The sequence below is a fragment of the Aphis gossypii genome, chromosome 2 (genome assembly GCF_020184175.1).
Source record: "Aphis gossypii isolate Hap1 chromosome 2, ASM2018417v2, whole genome shotgun sequence".
Classification (NCBI taxonomy): domain Eukaryota; kingdom Metazoa; phylum Arthropoda; class Insecta; order Hemiptera; family Aphididae; genus Aphis; species Aphis gossypii.
This window is the reverse complement of record NC_065531.1, coordinates 51,321,986-51,339,780: the sequence shown is the minus strand read 5'-3', so window position 1 is coordinate 51,339,780 and position 17,795 is coordinate 51,321,986. Positions and strand designations below refer to the sequence as shown.

Here is a 17,795-nt window from a genome sequence, read left to right as displayed (position 1 = left end):
GACTGCTCGTATTTTCTCTACAATTATTTAAAGGAAAACTTAGTGTTGAACTTTTAACCTCAGACATAAATATACTAAACATTTTATGAATTATCTACTACAAAGTTACACGCATATTTTCGAGATTTTTACATATTTTGTAAAAATTTAAACTTAAAAGGCTTATAAAAAAAAAAATTCACCAACGGTTTTTGATTTTTTTAATTACAATAAGAACAACTTATGATTTGAGTTAAGTCAGGAATCTAGATTTTTAGATAACATTTGGTTGCAAAATAGTTACTAAATTTTGTGAACATTTTGAATCAATCAAATTATTTTGAAGGTTAGATTAGGTTAGGTGGAGGTAGTACACAAGCACTCAGAATTAAAGTTTAGAATTTCGAACTTCCTAGTAACTTGCAAGTCACAATAAAAGTTATTGTGGTTACATTTCGTTACACAATGATGAAATCTTGTGAAATTTTGGTGTTGTAAAAAAAAGCAACCAGTACCTACCTAACGATAATGGCTTGTTTTATTTGTCATTAGTCGATATAAATAAGTATTATCGTATAGGTAATTAATAAAATTGGTATAATACTATAGGTAATAATTAATCCGCACAACTTATTTAGTTTGTGATAAGCAGACGAAAAAAATGACAGTAGCGATAAACTGATAACAACAACCCTACAGATCTAAGCAGTAAGTATTGGTTTGTCGCTCGTTAGAAAGTATAGCGTTTCAATACTATGAACTGTCAGACAGAATCTTAGAATCATAACTAAATAATGCTAACTAAAAAAATTATTAACATTTAGCAGTGTCATAAAAATAAAAATATAGGTTTTTAGCCAAATATTAAAATATAAAAGTAACATGATAAGCACAAGCAAAGAAGGGGGATGATACCCCATGGTTAGGCCCTTATTTATTATGTTATTATTATTATTAACCTTTCTGTTTTCGATAATTGTCGCTGTTATTCCAGATTATGTACAAATGTCATTGTTATTATATTCTACATTACTATACCTATGTGCTATATAACCTGCCACTACTATTAATATTGCTTGAAAATTAAAATCTTTGTTTTCCAAACTTTTTTTTTTGTGGAAATAAGACACACAAAAAAACACACACACATGTACCTATTGTAAAATCAATACATTCATCACTTCGTTCAAATTCTAAAAGTAATAATAATAAATAATAATACTTAACTTTTGGTGGAATAAATTTATAATATACCTACATAATATGGTGACCATACATGAAATTCCAAAAATAATGCATTTTAAAATTTTGCTCCTCTATAATCTATCTATAAGCATTCTTCCCATTTATCTATGTATATACTACTCTACCAATTTTTCCCATAGATAATGTCTATCTATAAGATAGTTTTTTTTATCTGCAGATTACTTCATATATTCAATTTCTACTATCTACTAATTATTTGAAATAAGAATTTCATTACTATGCCAACTCAACTCCTTAGGTGTGTTTCTTTATGATGAAAATACTTTGAACTTGATACATTGAAAATAAGAAATATTATTAAAAAAATAAAACTTTAAGTACAAATATTTATTAATAATTTATTTTCTACGAGTTTAACTTCAATAACATTACGCATTATCTTATATTAATAATATGCATTAGATCGAACCATAAAATATAAATAAATAATCAAATTATAAAAAATTATTACTATCATTAGCCCGTAATAATTTCAAAAATTAAGTAGGCACAATTTCATGTACTTAATACTTTTGTTATTTGTTAAGGACACTAGGACTATGTGTCAAGACGACTACTATAGCCAATGAAAGAGTACGTCTGTTCATAACAAATACACATTGTACACTATTTTAACAAGGAATAACTTGTTTCACTTTCCAGATTCCATAAATATTACATACGCTATAAAAAGGTACATTATTATTTTTTTTATTACTTATTAGTTATGAGTTTAATAGAATACTTTTACTAGTTATAAAATTATGAAAACACATTTTATTACAAGTAGAATCATTTTCATTTTTTTCTACATGTAAGAAGTTCAAATAATTATACAGTTCATTGTTAATTTGATTAATATAGTTAAATTATATTACAAAAACTATCAATTTTTAATAAATAATTGGAGAAAGAATCCGATTGAAGGTCAATAAATTAAGCTATATATTTAGTATACAATATATATAATTATTATATACTATGAATCATTTAGTTAAAGATAAACTGCTTCATTTTTTTTTTCAATAAAATAAATGAATAATGAAGAAATAAATAAGAATCAAACTAAATGTCTAAATGTTATTAAATAACAATACTATATATATATTTATTTATAATATAACATATTATACCTACAGAGAGTTTAAAGTGGCAAAAGTAATATTCTAAATGTATAAACTCTATTATGTATTCCAACACTAAAAATTAGTAAACTTTCGTCAAAACGTAGACAACTCTGTACTTTGTAGTTTGTACCTTTACACTATACGCCTGCTAGGTACATCCATTTTTATTAAACTTAAAAGAATTAATTATAACTAACAAAGTTACATGTATAGTAAAATATAGTTGAAAACCGTTAGTAAGTCATTATGCCAAATCGCTTAAAATTTTTAATATCGAATTTGTTTTAATTATTCAGCGGCTACCATAAAAACATTAGCACTTGGCATACCTAATATTACCTTTTAAAAGTTATTTTTTATTTTCGTTAAAATATTAAATCAATCGTAAAAAAACGATGGAATCTTGTATAAAATTTTTAATATAAAAATGGGAAACACAACATCGCTTCTTTAAAAAAAGAATTTTTTTTTATATTTTATCGCTAACGGAGTACATCTAATTTAAATATATTTTTTGACATAAGATATAGCTATTATAGAATGACTGTATATGTATAAGCATGTAATATGTATAATGCATTTATAAAAATATTAAATAATATATATTATGGTTTAAGTCCTTTAATATGGCTAATGAGTAATGACCATTTGGCTGAGTAGGTACTCCCGATAAAATGCTTCTTACATATAAAATCAGGGGGGAAATCACGAAATTTACTCTCAAATAGGTACATTATGGTTCTTGTTTAAATACAATAATCAAAATTCAATTTTTTTTTCATTAGTGGCAAAGAACAAATCATTAATCCGTATACTTTAAATAGGTCTAATTAATACGAGTTGTACGACTGTGCTTAAAATATGGTTATTAAATTGTTATGAGCACGAGGGAGCGAAGTAGTAGATCATTGATCATTGTGTATTCCATGATCTTAAAACAAACTGAAAATATAGAAGGCTTCAGCACCACTAGTATATATTTTCAATTAAAATTGTTAACAAAAAATACGTTTTTGGATTTTTACGGTATTTCCTTACGATACTTTCTTATTTCTTTGAACATAATATGAATACTAATATATAATATCTTATAGTTATAATAATCGATCGATGGATGTAGTAGAAAATTAAAATATCTATAATAATAAAAAAATACCCAAAAATACATGGCAGAAATGGGTAGGTGATCCACTAGTACCCAGTATGGGTACTAGCGGTGATGACCATTATAGTAACTTACACATTAACACTTATTGTAGAGTTATAAAATACATATAGGTAAATATTTTGAATTAAAGTAACCAACTTTTTTCAAACATTTCTTGCATCACAATTTATTGTGATAAATCAAGGTTAAGTTTCTTTTTTTTAACTAGGTCAAAATATTCTAAAATTATTATTTACTGTTAATCGATAGTTATATTGCATAATTATGTATATGAAACAATTTTAATCTATAATATGTATATAATATTATTATTTTTCATATTGTAATATATAGTAAAACTATATATCTATTAAACGTGCAAATACATTATTATCATGTTCAAACTGAACATAATAGTAATAATACTAATCGTATACAAAAGTGGTAACCAACCTTCTTTGCCAAAGGGCATAAACAAAAAAAAATTCTCAACAGGTCAAGAATTTAAACTTTTTTTTTTAATTGAATATTATATTTTATTGTTGGTACATTTTATAATATAGCCATGTCCAGATGATAACTAACACGCTGTGCATTGGAAAATCACCTATGCACACGATTTTTGCAGACAACTTAGAACTGAAAAAAATGGACACAAAAATTGACACAGAGTTTCTGATACCGGACCAAATGTTGAGACAAAAACTCTTTTTGACCAGAAAAATCGATCATAACACTTCACCAAGTAAACAATTCAAAACATTTCATTCAAATTTCAAACTTGATCAATTTTTTTTTTAACATTTATTAAAATATACACAATCTGCAGTAACTAAAAGTTACAACAAGTATAATATGATGGTGAATAATAATGAGTAATATGCATATCCTTAATAGCTTTTGATAACTTGGTTGACATTCTTCAATTTTCTGATGATGCCAAATTATTGTCATATATTACATCTCCAAATGATGTCATTTGATTACAATCAAATTTGAATAAATCTATATCCAATTCCTGATGATTCTTATTAGAATCGTGTTAATTTCCTACCATTAAACATAAATAAATGTAGCGTTATTGCGTTTCCCGTATAATTAATATTATAATAACCTAATGATTATCCAGTTACGCGAGTTACGCGAGTTACTTCGATCAAAGACAAAAATTTTCTTTAATTCTAAAATGGATTTTTCCCTCCATATTAACACTTTTATTAAAAAATCTTTTAAGATTCTGAGATTTATTAATTATTAGTATAGAAGCACAATTACGTTTAAAATGCCAACACTTTGAAAACACTATCCTGGGATACCATCCTGAGTTTAGATCAATTGTCTAGTCGCCGTACTATGTCTTGTATTATTCACACATAAATATTATTGAAAATGTTCAGTAAAAATGTTTTAACTTTAAAACTAGTTTGTTTTAAATTAAATTAACCAATTTCAAGAGATTCATATAACGTGGAGATTACCCAATTGTGGATTTCATTTTGTTAAAACAAATATTATGTTCATAAATGGTCTTATTCATTCTCCGGAATTACTATTTTTTATTGGTTTTAATATAATACTCACTTTCCGATTAAGAAAGTCCAACTTATATCACGTTCCTCTTTATAAACAGTATACTACCACCTAATTTTTCTCAGAGCTTTATAGTCATTGACGAACCATATAAACTGAATCATGTTGGTTTTTTTTCTATGTCGTGTAATGTATTCAGATATAATGTATATATTTCTTTAAATTTAAATTAATATTCTGAATTATTTAGTAATTTCGTTGGTAATTACTGTTTCTATTATTGTTACAATTGTTACAATATTTTTTTAAATTATCATGCTGTTCCGCTATTTTTATTATCTTGTCATACTAATACATATTTTTTAAATTGTATTATACATATAATATATTATAAAAGCCTTATTGTTGCCATATACATATAATTATAGTTTGTAGCAGTGACGTAGATAATCAATAAATAAATAAATAAGTATTAATAAAAATCATATACATATAATTTAAAAAAAAAATAAAAATACATAAAGGTGAATTTTAATGAATACTCTTCTGTATAAAAACAGAACATGAATATTTTAGTGATACAATTTTACAAAAATGCGTTTGGTATGTACATCAATAATTATAGCCTAGCTATTACAGATAATTATTGAAAGTTAAACTTCCCCCCTCATTGAAATCCTAGCTACGCCCATGCATCTTTATAAGTACGGATGTATAAAATGATAAAAGTGATTAAGTCGGTGTTATACTTGTATTATTATATGGAGCGATATCTCGTCGTTACTTATTAGACAATACGGCATTCAGTATTCCACCGTAAGGGCTGCAGAGTACCTACACATAAATACATAATGATTGCTTTTGCGTTTTTAAAAAAGTCCAAATTGAAAAATATGTAAAATTGAGAAATACAAAGAAACTACAAAATCTTAAACCTAAAAATAAGGAAATATACATAAAAATAAAAATAGACAAATATATAAATAATAAAATAAATAGATTAGAGTTCATAAAAATATTTGGTATACATTTTTACCTCAATAATAATAATAAAAAAAGAAATGAACAAATTAATATTTGTTTTATATTTTTAATTAAAAAATATCATGATTATTTATTTATTACGTAGATAGTCTCGAATCTGTATAAAATGGGAAGGAAAATTGAAAATGCTTTGACCTGGGGAACCAATTCGAATATACCCTTTGTAACAAACCGGGAACCAATTCGGATACACCGGTTTATTTTGATCATAACATTGATTAAACAAAGCATGCCATAGATGCGTGCGCAAGCTATGCAATGCTTGTTATTGCTGTGAAATATTATTTATTCCGTTGAGACTTGCTCCACCATCAGCCGCGGTACTATAACCATCCAAGACATGCTCAATGTGCTGCGCTTCGCCAATGATTTATACAATAATTTACGTGTTGTACGAGTGTGTGGCAATTGTATTAATTTTTATAAATATATAAATAAATACAAATTTCTGTATTGTTTATCAATTATAATGCATTATGATAAGTAAGCATGCCCTAACTCCGGATTCAGCATTCACCACTGGTTAAGTTGGGTTTTTAAGCAGGTTAGTTGATGTAATGATTTGCTATTATAGTCATAATATATAAATTACAAGTAAATGAATAACCTCAATATTAATGTTTTATTGACAATTTAAAAAAACATAAATGCCTATAGTAACTATATAAATTATAAATATATAAGCATTATATACTATAGCAGTGGTTCACACACTTTTTATATTTACCCCCCACTCGTAAAAAAAAATAACAAACTCCCCCCCCCCTTAAAAAGAAAAGAAAAATGAATTGTTACATAAATACGCAATAAAACATTAATTAAACTTGTAACTTTCATCGTTCCTCTGAATAGCCTTATCCTTTGGGAAATGCTGTACCTACTATACTATATAGGTAGAGTGTAGAGTATCTGAGTATAGATAATAAATTTCATAAACACTCACACTCTACGTTTTTCTTTCAATACTGTGTAACACGTTCATCGGAATCCTTTTATCACTATGATATAAGCCAATCGTGTAATTGTCTTATAATTACAATTTATGTTATTATCACTTAATTCCAATGACTATTTTAACTAAAAATACATTAATACACTTATAATTATGATCAGTTGTTGAGTATGAGCGCAAAAAAATAGATGAACATAATTTTTTATTAGAATCATGAAAATATGCCTATGCCTACAACAAGTCTATCATTTTCCCATTACCATTGATTTAAGTAAGCAGTAGGTACCTAATTATGTGTTTATATAACCAAAATAGATATTATGTAAAAAGAATAAATTCCTTCCACAACAACATCTCAAAACACATTGGTGTCGCAATCTAGATGGAAACTCCTGATAAAGGTAAAAAAAAAAATAAGCTTCTCTGCTCTTGATTTTTAGTTCTTTTTTATATTTTCTTTTTCTTTTTTCTTGCTAATATTTGCTTATTGAGTATTTTTTATTTTTGTGCAGATTGTAAATGTTACATTTAAGTGGAACAAAAATATTATACTTTTCCTTGAAAACCATGTCATGTAAATATATAAATATATACAAGACAACACAGATTTTTATTTTTAAACTTTACTAACAATGTATATATATTTTAAGGTTACGATAAAAAAAAAAATATAGGTTTTAAATGCTGGTTATTGGAATTACATATAAAAAATAATAATAATAGTACAATATTGAATATTTATATGATCTATATATTTTAATATTTTAATAACTTTAATTTTATTTTTTAATTATATTCTTATAGTAGCGGAACTAGATAGTATAAAAATTACATTTATTAATTCACACAAATTACAATGTAAAAAGAAGTTTGAAAATTGATCTAATTAATTATAAACATTCATTATCATTAGATACAGGAAATATATAAACTATTAATAATTATTAAAATAGATAAGTATGTGCATAGTTTATATGTTATAATAATCATTATATCATACAACTATGATAAATCATAGATGGTTAAAAACAAAAAAGTATAAAAGAAGAAAATTAAATTACAAAAAAAATATATTTTATACACAATATTAGTAGATACCTACCTATACTTATTTATTATTCAGTACCTATGCATTAAATTTGTTCAAAATATGCTAAAATATATCATTTAAATGCATTTGAAAAAATAATTCAATTATACCTAATTACTAAATGTACGCATTAAATATAGGCATGTGGTATTATTTTTATTATTTATTAATAAAATTGATCACATGAAAGATGAAAATGAAATAATAATATTTACTATACAATCGTTTTATTTAAATAATCTGAGATTCAGAGATTGTATACAGCAGTATGTTTTCATATCTACAAAAATTTCATTCGTGAAAATGTGAAATATGAAATGGGTATCTATTGTTCACTATGTAATTCAATTTAAAATTAAGGAATTATTTTTGTCCTAATTCTCATATTAAAAATGAATGATTATTTTTATTATTTCAAATTATTTAAATATGCTACTAATCCTGTGGCACTATGCATTACAGAATTGAATAAAATATAGAAATTATAATTATAATTACTAACCAAATCCCTATACTAGTGTTGGAAAAAATACCTATCTAAGTATTATATGGTGATATATGTAGCATGCCTTGCCTTATTTATAATAAAAAAAACTGTGATTTTTAGTTACGAAAAAATAGATAGACCTCTTATATGTATTTACTAAAGTACCTACTTTATATATCTTTTGAATAAAGTTATTGTGCAGTTAGTACTTAGTGTTGTAATAGTTTTTGAGATACTAATATACATTTAGACTGTATTTATTTATACAAGATCCTTATGACGTGTCTCCATTTAAAAATGAGCTGATTTATCGCATTAAACCAATTGACCTTCATTTTAGTCCGACGACGCATACGATCTATCGAATGAACCACTATAGCATCATACGTAGTTATTCACGTATACAGATACAGTATATTTACATTTATTTAAATACGGTGAACATCCTAGAAAAATATAAATTCTTTATTAAAAATAATTAAGTGATGCAGACTATATTATACTCTGTCATTTTAAATTAGTATAATCTCGTGGCACGTACAAGAGATCGATGCATTTTCTTGCCATAAATCTAGTAGATACATAACATATATATATATATAGATATATAACCTATATTCTGAGTTGCATACTTGTATGACCTAACCACTAAGCATTAAATGAATCAATAAAGTAAGTTAATGGTCCTTTAAACTTAATCTAGTAACTTGTGATTGGTCTATTAAATTTTAATGAACTATTAAATAACTATATTATCAACTTTTCACGCCACCCAGAAATATTCTTTTGTTTTCAAACCAAAAATCATTAACAAATGATACCAATGATACCATCATCAGTTATACGTTATCATAATAATAAATAACATGAAATATAAGTATTTATGATCAAGATTAACATATTGTCATTTATCATAATATAAAACTGCCAATGTTTTAAATAATTATGTACTTAAATTATTCAAAAATTCTTAAATTTATCATGAATATTATTATTATAGTAGATAAGTAACGAATTATTAGCAAACAACCAACTGCAACACAAATTTAGACTTAGGAATTAGGAAGTGTTTTGTCAGAAAACCATAGAGTAACAGTAAAGTATTATATTCTTTGAAGAAAGCCGGAAAATTATCACTTAATAGTTATTAAATGTGGGCATAGGCAATTGGCATTATATTATTATTTCTAACTTAGGAACTACAATTATATAACATGCATAACGTTTACGTACAATATCTATCACTAATAAGTCAGTGACTTCGTGTTTAATCATTCATCCTCTTAATTTCTCAGCTATCCTAAACGACCTGAACCAAGTCAGTGAGTAGTGGTAAAATTATTTTGCTATTAGGGGGAGATGTTGCTGATTTTTTAACATGCACTATTTATCATTAAGAATATAATTTATGGTTATGCAATATGCATAATATAAATTGTTTAAATTATATATTTTTTATAATTATAAACGTATTAAGAGGACGCCATCACACCCTCAAATCGTATTGTCTCGGTCATTGAGACTGTTATTATTGAACATTCTCGATCATTGAGCGAGATAATTCCCGTGTTTTATGATGTATAGACAACTAAATACTAATAATAATATTCTATTACCTAAAATAGATGATTCTATAAAAAAAATAAATAATAATATAGGTACCATACACACTGTATAAAAATATAGTCCATGTTCTGAGGACATTTTCTACCTATTTGATTATTTATTTAAAAAAAAATATATATATATATATACCTATTATACAATATGCATGTGTTATGTAATACATTTTTATAAATATTGAAAAAAGGTCATAATGGGTCTATCTCCTCATCATCCCCTCTCTGTTTGGTCACCACTGATTGGTCGGCTATGAGCTCGTATTATAATTATTTTAGAGCTACATCTCTCTGTATAATACACAGAACCATTATTACATAACATAATATGAATAATATTGCATACCAAAAAAATATTAAAAAGTTTAAGATAATACGCAGTAAATTATACTTGGTACTTAGTCTTTAGTTGCATAGTCGTAATCTAGGAGGTCAAGGGAAAATTTCTCCATTTTATAGTTGGTTAAAACTTAAAATCATATATATTTGTAAATATTTTGTAAATTTAATTAAATTTATTAATTAATATTTATTTTCATAGGTACATTTAATTATTCATTTTTACTTATTACCATACTACATAGTAAAAACTGAAAACCACATAACCCAAAACAATTCCTAACATTATTTTCCTAAACAATTCCTTAGTATTATTTCTACTTGTAGTACAGCAGAGACGCAGAGTAGAGTTAATTATGTATCATAATTTTGTACTTTAATTAATTAATAATTATTACTTTAAGGTAGATTTGAACATTTATCTAAACCAAACCAATCAAACTCAAGTATGTACATGATCTATTTCTAAGAATGCAATTTAGATAAATTTAAAAATTACAATAAAGGCAAAAATAGTAATAGTAATTATAATAATTATTAATAATTATAGCTCTGAAGCTAATTAATAAAATGTACAGCTATATTATATTGATTTCATAAAGTTCCTATTGTTCAAACTCAACTTATGTATATATTAACACTAATTAAATGATTTAGTCTGAAACATAAAGAAAATTTTATAGATAACATTAATCATTATTATTACAATACGGTTAATTAATAGTTATTAATTTAAAATTTAAATTATGTATCTACATTATGGGTATTTAGTATTTAAATTTTAAATACTTCATAATAGAAATTTAAATTTCAGTACCTCAAATAATTAGAAGGTAAATGGTTGTATAACAATAATTTTTAACATACAACAATATTCTCATTTGCTACTCCAAACAATAATACTCCATCAGTGGAAAAAGTTACCATACATCATAAATCACGATTAATTATTGTTGTTTTTTTAATTTGCCTGTTTTCATGCGAAAAAAGTAATTTTTGATTTTCTCATCAATTTATAAGCTTTTATCTATAAATGACTAGATAGCCATATTAGAGAAACCCACAAAAAAAAAATCGATACCTATCTTTATTTTTAACATAATCTGGTATTTGCCATTTTTATTATTTCAGTGAATATAATTGCTCTAGCAACTAAAAATAAAATTAAATAAATTTCTGTAATGAAGTTAGAGTTAAAAGTCTCAGTATGACGAATGGAGTCATAGTGTATATTAGCTACCCCTAATTATCTATTTACAAAATAATGAATCAGGTATTAATCAACTAAATATGAAATACTGTGTAAACGATAAGTAGTCGATAAAATACTTCAATTTTCACTTTAAGGGCGGTTTTGGATAAAAAATTAGAATTAATTCATAGGTTCTTTGGATAGATTAAAATTCATAATTCCCAGTAATTTTTTTAATAATAAAAAAAGCAAACAATAAAATAAGGAAAAACGAGAATTTATTTTTATGTAAATCAAATATTATTATTATAATTATAACATTAATTATAGTGATTTACTCAATAAAGAGCTCAACTCGATAACTAATGTATATAACAGAACCACTTGCCTACCTCTTAATTTTTATTTTAATGTTGAATTGTCATTTTAATACCTATACAATATTATTTTTATAATGATGCCAAGCTAATGTAATAAAAAAGCGCGATTATTTTTTTTAACTTATAATCTTTTAATAAATACTGGTTCGATTAATTATCATTTAGTACCTACATTAATTTAGTAAAAAAAAAATAGTACTTATAGCTCCAATTTGAGTTACTTAAACTTTTAAAACTCTAAATTGGCAAAAATTATGCACTTTTTCCTTTACTAAAAAATGTATGGCGTAATCGATGAGATCCCAGTATTTTCTGTTAGTACAATAATATTTTGAAAATGTTGAAAATTATCAACTCTCTGTTATTCAATAGTCGGTACAATATAATATTAATCAATGATTGCAGAAACGTCACGAATCACATATTTTATGAAATTTAATTATTAGTAAAAACGCATACTAGTCACGTGTTTCTATACCTTTAGTGTAAAAACGTCATTAGTTGTATAATTAGTACATGATATATTTTAATAAGTATTTATTCTTAAATAAATTTTTTTTCAAAATTATTTATTTTGGGTGTACAGTTTTTATCAATTATCCATAAGTTTTAAATAATTGACTCATGACGTTATAATCATCGATTCATGTAATGAGAACATCTTTTCCTTACTCAAAAAAAATAAAGTTTTTTCTCAGGTCTAATTTGGGTATTAACTATTAGGTAATGATTACTTGAGCGATTTGTACTTAATAATACACCAATTCCTATGTGGTAAAAAAGGAGATACAAATAAATTGACTTAGACAATGCAGTGATTGTAGATGACAAACATAAGACTTTATTTAATTATATTCATATATCATATTATAATATAGTAAACACTTATTTGGGCAACGCTATTTTCGCGCATATCCTATAGGAAGCGGCGTCAAACAGTCGAAATATTTTTTTTTAAACCGGTCCAAATACTGGTCGAAAATAATATTAATATAATCATATTATACGCTAGTTGCCGTTTTCATGTATTATGTTGCGGTGTGCCCTCATTATCGTGACGACGGCGGCGGTGGTAAGCCGGTCAACGGTTTTGTGGGTCAATCGGCGACGGGTCCTACGCATGGAATGTACACGCCTCCTCTCTACAACCCGGTAACCGGTGCTAGCGAAAACCGGCTACTGCTCGCGGCGTCCGGATGGATCGGCACGCTATTAATGCTATAGTACCGCGGTCGCAAACGTCGTCGACATCACTGCCGCAATCGCCACTATACCGCCGCCTCCGTCGTCGTTGGTCAGTGTCTTTTAGGTAGCCGCTACGCTTACGATGAACGCTTCGCGGTCGGTCGCGGGTTCACTGGCATCCGTTCTTGGGTTAGCGCTCGTGTTGGCCGTCACCGTCGCCGAGTCCGATCCGGCCGGGTCCGACATAGCCGCGTTGCAGACAACAAAGACCGCCGTACCGGCTGAAGGTCGTGGACACTTCAAGAAAATGATGTTGAACCCGTACATGCTGATACCACAGCTGATCGCGCTGGGGTTCGCGCCCATAGTTCTGGCCAACCTCAAGATGATGGTCATGTCAGCGCTAATGATTAACAACATGGCCCTGAACGCGGCCATTTTCATGACCATCCGCAACATGGTATTCGGTCCGCGGCCCAAGGTCAAGTACGTCAACCACGGTTATCACGACCATCAACACAATCATCGCCAAGAAGACGTTGATCATCCGCACCACAATCATGACCGACAGAGTGAACAGCAGCCACCGTCACTGCAACACCATACGCCGTCGGAAGGGACGCAAATGGGTACGGACCGGCGTCGCAAAAGGACGGATACAACTATCGCTGCTTCGTTGCGACAGCCGACGCTACCGCCGCTGTTTAAGCATAGAGTTTAAAAAACCATATTATTTTTTTTTACGAGCCTTTTAGTAATTTATTTATTATTGTGTAAATATCAACTAGTCCACTTAATCAATTTATTTATTTATTTTTCATTTTTATTCGTACGGTCGAATCAAAGCCCAAAGGCAACCTTGGTGTGTCATATTATAATACGTAAGTACTAAGTACTAAAGTTCACAATACCGGGTTGCATTAAAAATGGCCAAATATATAAATATATAATTAATAAATAATTAGCTATAATATATGGTACCTACCCTTAAATATAATTTAATAGCTGATTAAACTTAAATAAACCATAAAATAAATCAAGTTTTTTTATGCAACTGGACAATAGTAAAATATACTTCAGTACACACATATATGTACCAACTATATGACCAAATATAGAGTGAAAAATTGGTGTATACCTACAGAGTATTTCACGAAGATTCATTTGTTAGAAATATCGAATGGACATGTTTAAATGTTACATTATCCTGAAGTTGCTTTAGGGGCGTGCTTGTGAAAAGGGATATCATATCCCCGTTTTGGATTATTTTTATATACCTAGGTATTAATTTTTCATAATTTATTATTAAAATAAAAATATTTTTTTCTGTATGATTCTTAATTGTTTATATTAGTTATAAGTTGATTGATATAGCAAGAAAATATATGAAAGCAAATTTACTGCCATCATTTGGTAATTTAAGTCAAGATATTACTTATAAATAATAATTTAAAATACATTATATAAATAATTATTCTTATAGCTTATATACGCTCAACAATATGCATATTATTACAATTAACTAGAATTCTAGAACGCAAAAGTATATATTATTTTTGTTATTATCTATATGTGATCTGAGAATAATAAAAAATTTCAAAAAAGGAGAGCACGCCACTACAGAGTTACTTCATGTAATACATCCTTGTGAGATACTCTGTAACCTACATGCCAGTTAAGATTTTATAGGTAAGAAAAATTCTTATGTAGTTATAATAGTTATATATCATTTCATATTATACACTGTTCATCTCATGTATATGTACACCGTGTCTTGCCAAGAAAAAGTGCCAAATGTTGTAATATTATCAAAATATAGTTAGGTATCTAATATACCTATATATCATACGATATAATATTATGTACAATGAATCTACCCAATATTTGTAAAAATCGATACTTTTTTAAGAAAAAGTGTAGATAAAATCCATTCTCTTAAAATTACTTCAAACGGCACTTTTTCTTATACTAGAAATAAGTATACCTAAGTATTAAGTACCTATATACTACGTATGGAAGAGAATTTTTACTCAAATATTATTTTATTCTTGTAAAAACCTAATAAATATATTGTGTTGTGTATATACATAGGTATACACTATTTCATATAAAAATACAGTAGTGTATTAGAGCGTCAACGATATTAATTTTAAATGTTAACGGTTAATAAATAATACTCGATACCTCACTCTTAGGTTAGTATAAGTATCTAGATACCTAAAATAAGTTTAAAAATTATAATTATAGTTGAATGTATTATACATGGAGTTATAACTTTTTTAAAAATCACAAATAAAACGAAATACAACAAAAAATATTTTTTTTTTTATGTAAATTATAATAATTCTTGTATTATTCATCATCACTATTTTATTACAATTAAACCTTGGGTAAATATTTGGGAAAGCTGCTGAAACGTCAAGAGGATGACTTAATCAATTTTAAATTAGAAATCGAAGTTTTAAGCATGGCGCATATTCAAGTGTAAAATATAGTCGGGATTTGTCAAAATATTTATTGAAACGTTTTTCTTAGTTTTATCCTTTCTCAAAATTCACAAACGAGTAGAACGTTTCGAACAACGTAGAAAGAAACACACGTATAGGTCATGATGACCTGCTATGTATTGTGATTACACACGTGAAATGGCACTCTTAACATCATATCGTATTTTATTATATAGTTAGGTATTATTATAGAGAAAGTGAGTTCACGCATTTTCCAAGTTTCACTGGAACATTGCGTATTATGATGGAATTATAATATTATATACATTTATTATTTTATACTATCGCGGGATAAAATGATATGCACGAAGTCAATTTAACAGCACACATCTTAAAAGAAAAAAAACCTGTACATAAATTGAATCGAGTCAATTTACCTATACAATATAATATTTTATTTAAATATGTACGACGTAAACGGGTTGTCAACGGTTAGTCACGTGCACTTTTCTGTTTTTAAATAATCTTCAAAACTATGTTTATCTCAGCAAAGTCCCGATTTAATACACGTCGGTTCTTATTCAACGATATCAACATTACATGTACCTATCATACATAATAACATATAAAGTGACAAAAGAAGATTTTTAATAAATCTAACTATTTTATGTTTAATAAAATACATATATCATAAATATATAGATACGCTATACGAAAATATGTATCATGTAGGTACCTAATACCTATATTATATTATTATATACCTATATTTAATGCCTACGCTGTAACACATTCATTCGAGTCTCGACAATTCCATAGTAATGTCCTACCAGCTTATTGCAAAAAAAAACGTAAATATACGTAGTCTACCCGTGAAAGCAATGCATTTTTATGATTTTTATTATGCCGTATAAAAATTGGATTCGGGCAAAATCTGTGTTGTCTTATTTATAGGTAGTTCAAAAACGAAATAATCTTAAATCTTTGCATATTTTTGAGTTGGAGCATAGAGGTTATGCATGTTTTCATGATTTTTTCATATAAATGCTTAATATTAATATTTTTTCTATCATTTGATGAAACTAAAAATTTTTTAGTAGGTAAGTAGCTATATTTCAACTTAAATTGTTACCTGATGATAAAATCATTATTGTTCCGATATCTAAAAATCTATAATTCATAAATCATTTCATAATCTTAGATAAAATTCTATATAATTTGATTGGAAGAAAATATGTAGATAAATAATTTAAAATGTATTAAATTTAATTCTTATTTTTTTCTTTTTTATAAATCATTTTTAATTATTAATTTCAACATATTTTTTTAATACAGACATTTTTTAGAGTTTTCAGTGCATAATTACATGCATATTTATTATTTAACAATTTTTTAATACATTAAATTCACAGCACAGAGTAATAATATGGTACCTACCATTTGTCGCATCTATCTGAGAATAATTAAGAATCGCAAATAATTATAGTTCATACCATAGAATATTTGTTTACACAATGAAAATTCCAATTGGTATACGCGGCTGTATACTCGTGTATCATCGTTAATTTAAATAATTTAATGAGTTCCTATACGCTAAAAAACAGCCATTCTGACTCTTGTAATTTACACGTACTCACGCGGCCAGTTACTTAAAACTCGTTTTAGTACGCAGCGATTCGATACACATGCTTCTATTAAGATTGTTTTAACCACCAAAACGATTTCACAATCAGTTTTTATTTGTCGGTTCCTATTTTTTTATTTTAACGTCCTCACTTCTCATACTATAAAACAAGTTAATATGTATACTGTATAGGTATACACCGACAAGCATAATCGTTCCAGCGAATTGTACGTTTATAGTTCCCGCTCCAACAGACCATGCAATATCATATTATAATTGCTTTAAGTATATACAAGGAGTGATTCGAGTTTAAAAATCTTATATTGTAAATAACGCACAATCTCAACGTTGATAAGTACCTACATGGCTACATGTATGTATGCTGTAAGCTAACAAATCAGTATTTCA

General features: G+C 26.8%; 1 protein-coding gene and 1 long non-coding RNA gene across 2 annotated transcripts; both read left to right on the top strand.

The window, feature by feature from the left end:
* The first annotated feature begins 1,550 nt into the window (after positions 1-1,550).
* Positions 1,551-4,320, top strand: LOC126550366 (uncharacterized). The gene is made up of 3 exons (XR_007604437.1): positions 1,551-1,708; positions 1,773-1,918; positions 4,062-4,320. It is a non-coding gene; the product is annotated as an uncharacterized LOC126550366 (long non-coding RNA).
* An 8,914-nt stretch (positions 4,321-13,234) lies between these two features.
* LOC114125607 (uncharacterized) lies at positions 13,235-15,631 on the top strand. The gene has a single exon (XM_027989331.2). It carries the CDS (start codon positions 13,459-13,461, stop codon positions 14,035-14,037), a length of 579 nt encoding a protein of 192 aa, XP_027845132.1. The 5' UTR covers positions 13,235-13,458; the 3' UTR covers positions 14,038-15,631.
* The last annotated feature ends 2,164 nt before the right edge of the window (positions 15,632-17,795 follow it).

What these genes read in the sequence shown, in the direction of transcription:
- LOC114125607 (XM_027989331.2), top strand. Translation starts at nt 13,459, where the DNA reads ATGAACGCTTCGCGGTCGGTCGCGGGTTCACTGGCATCCGTTCTTGGG.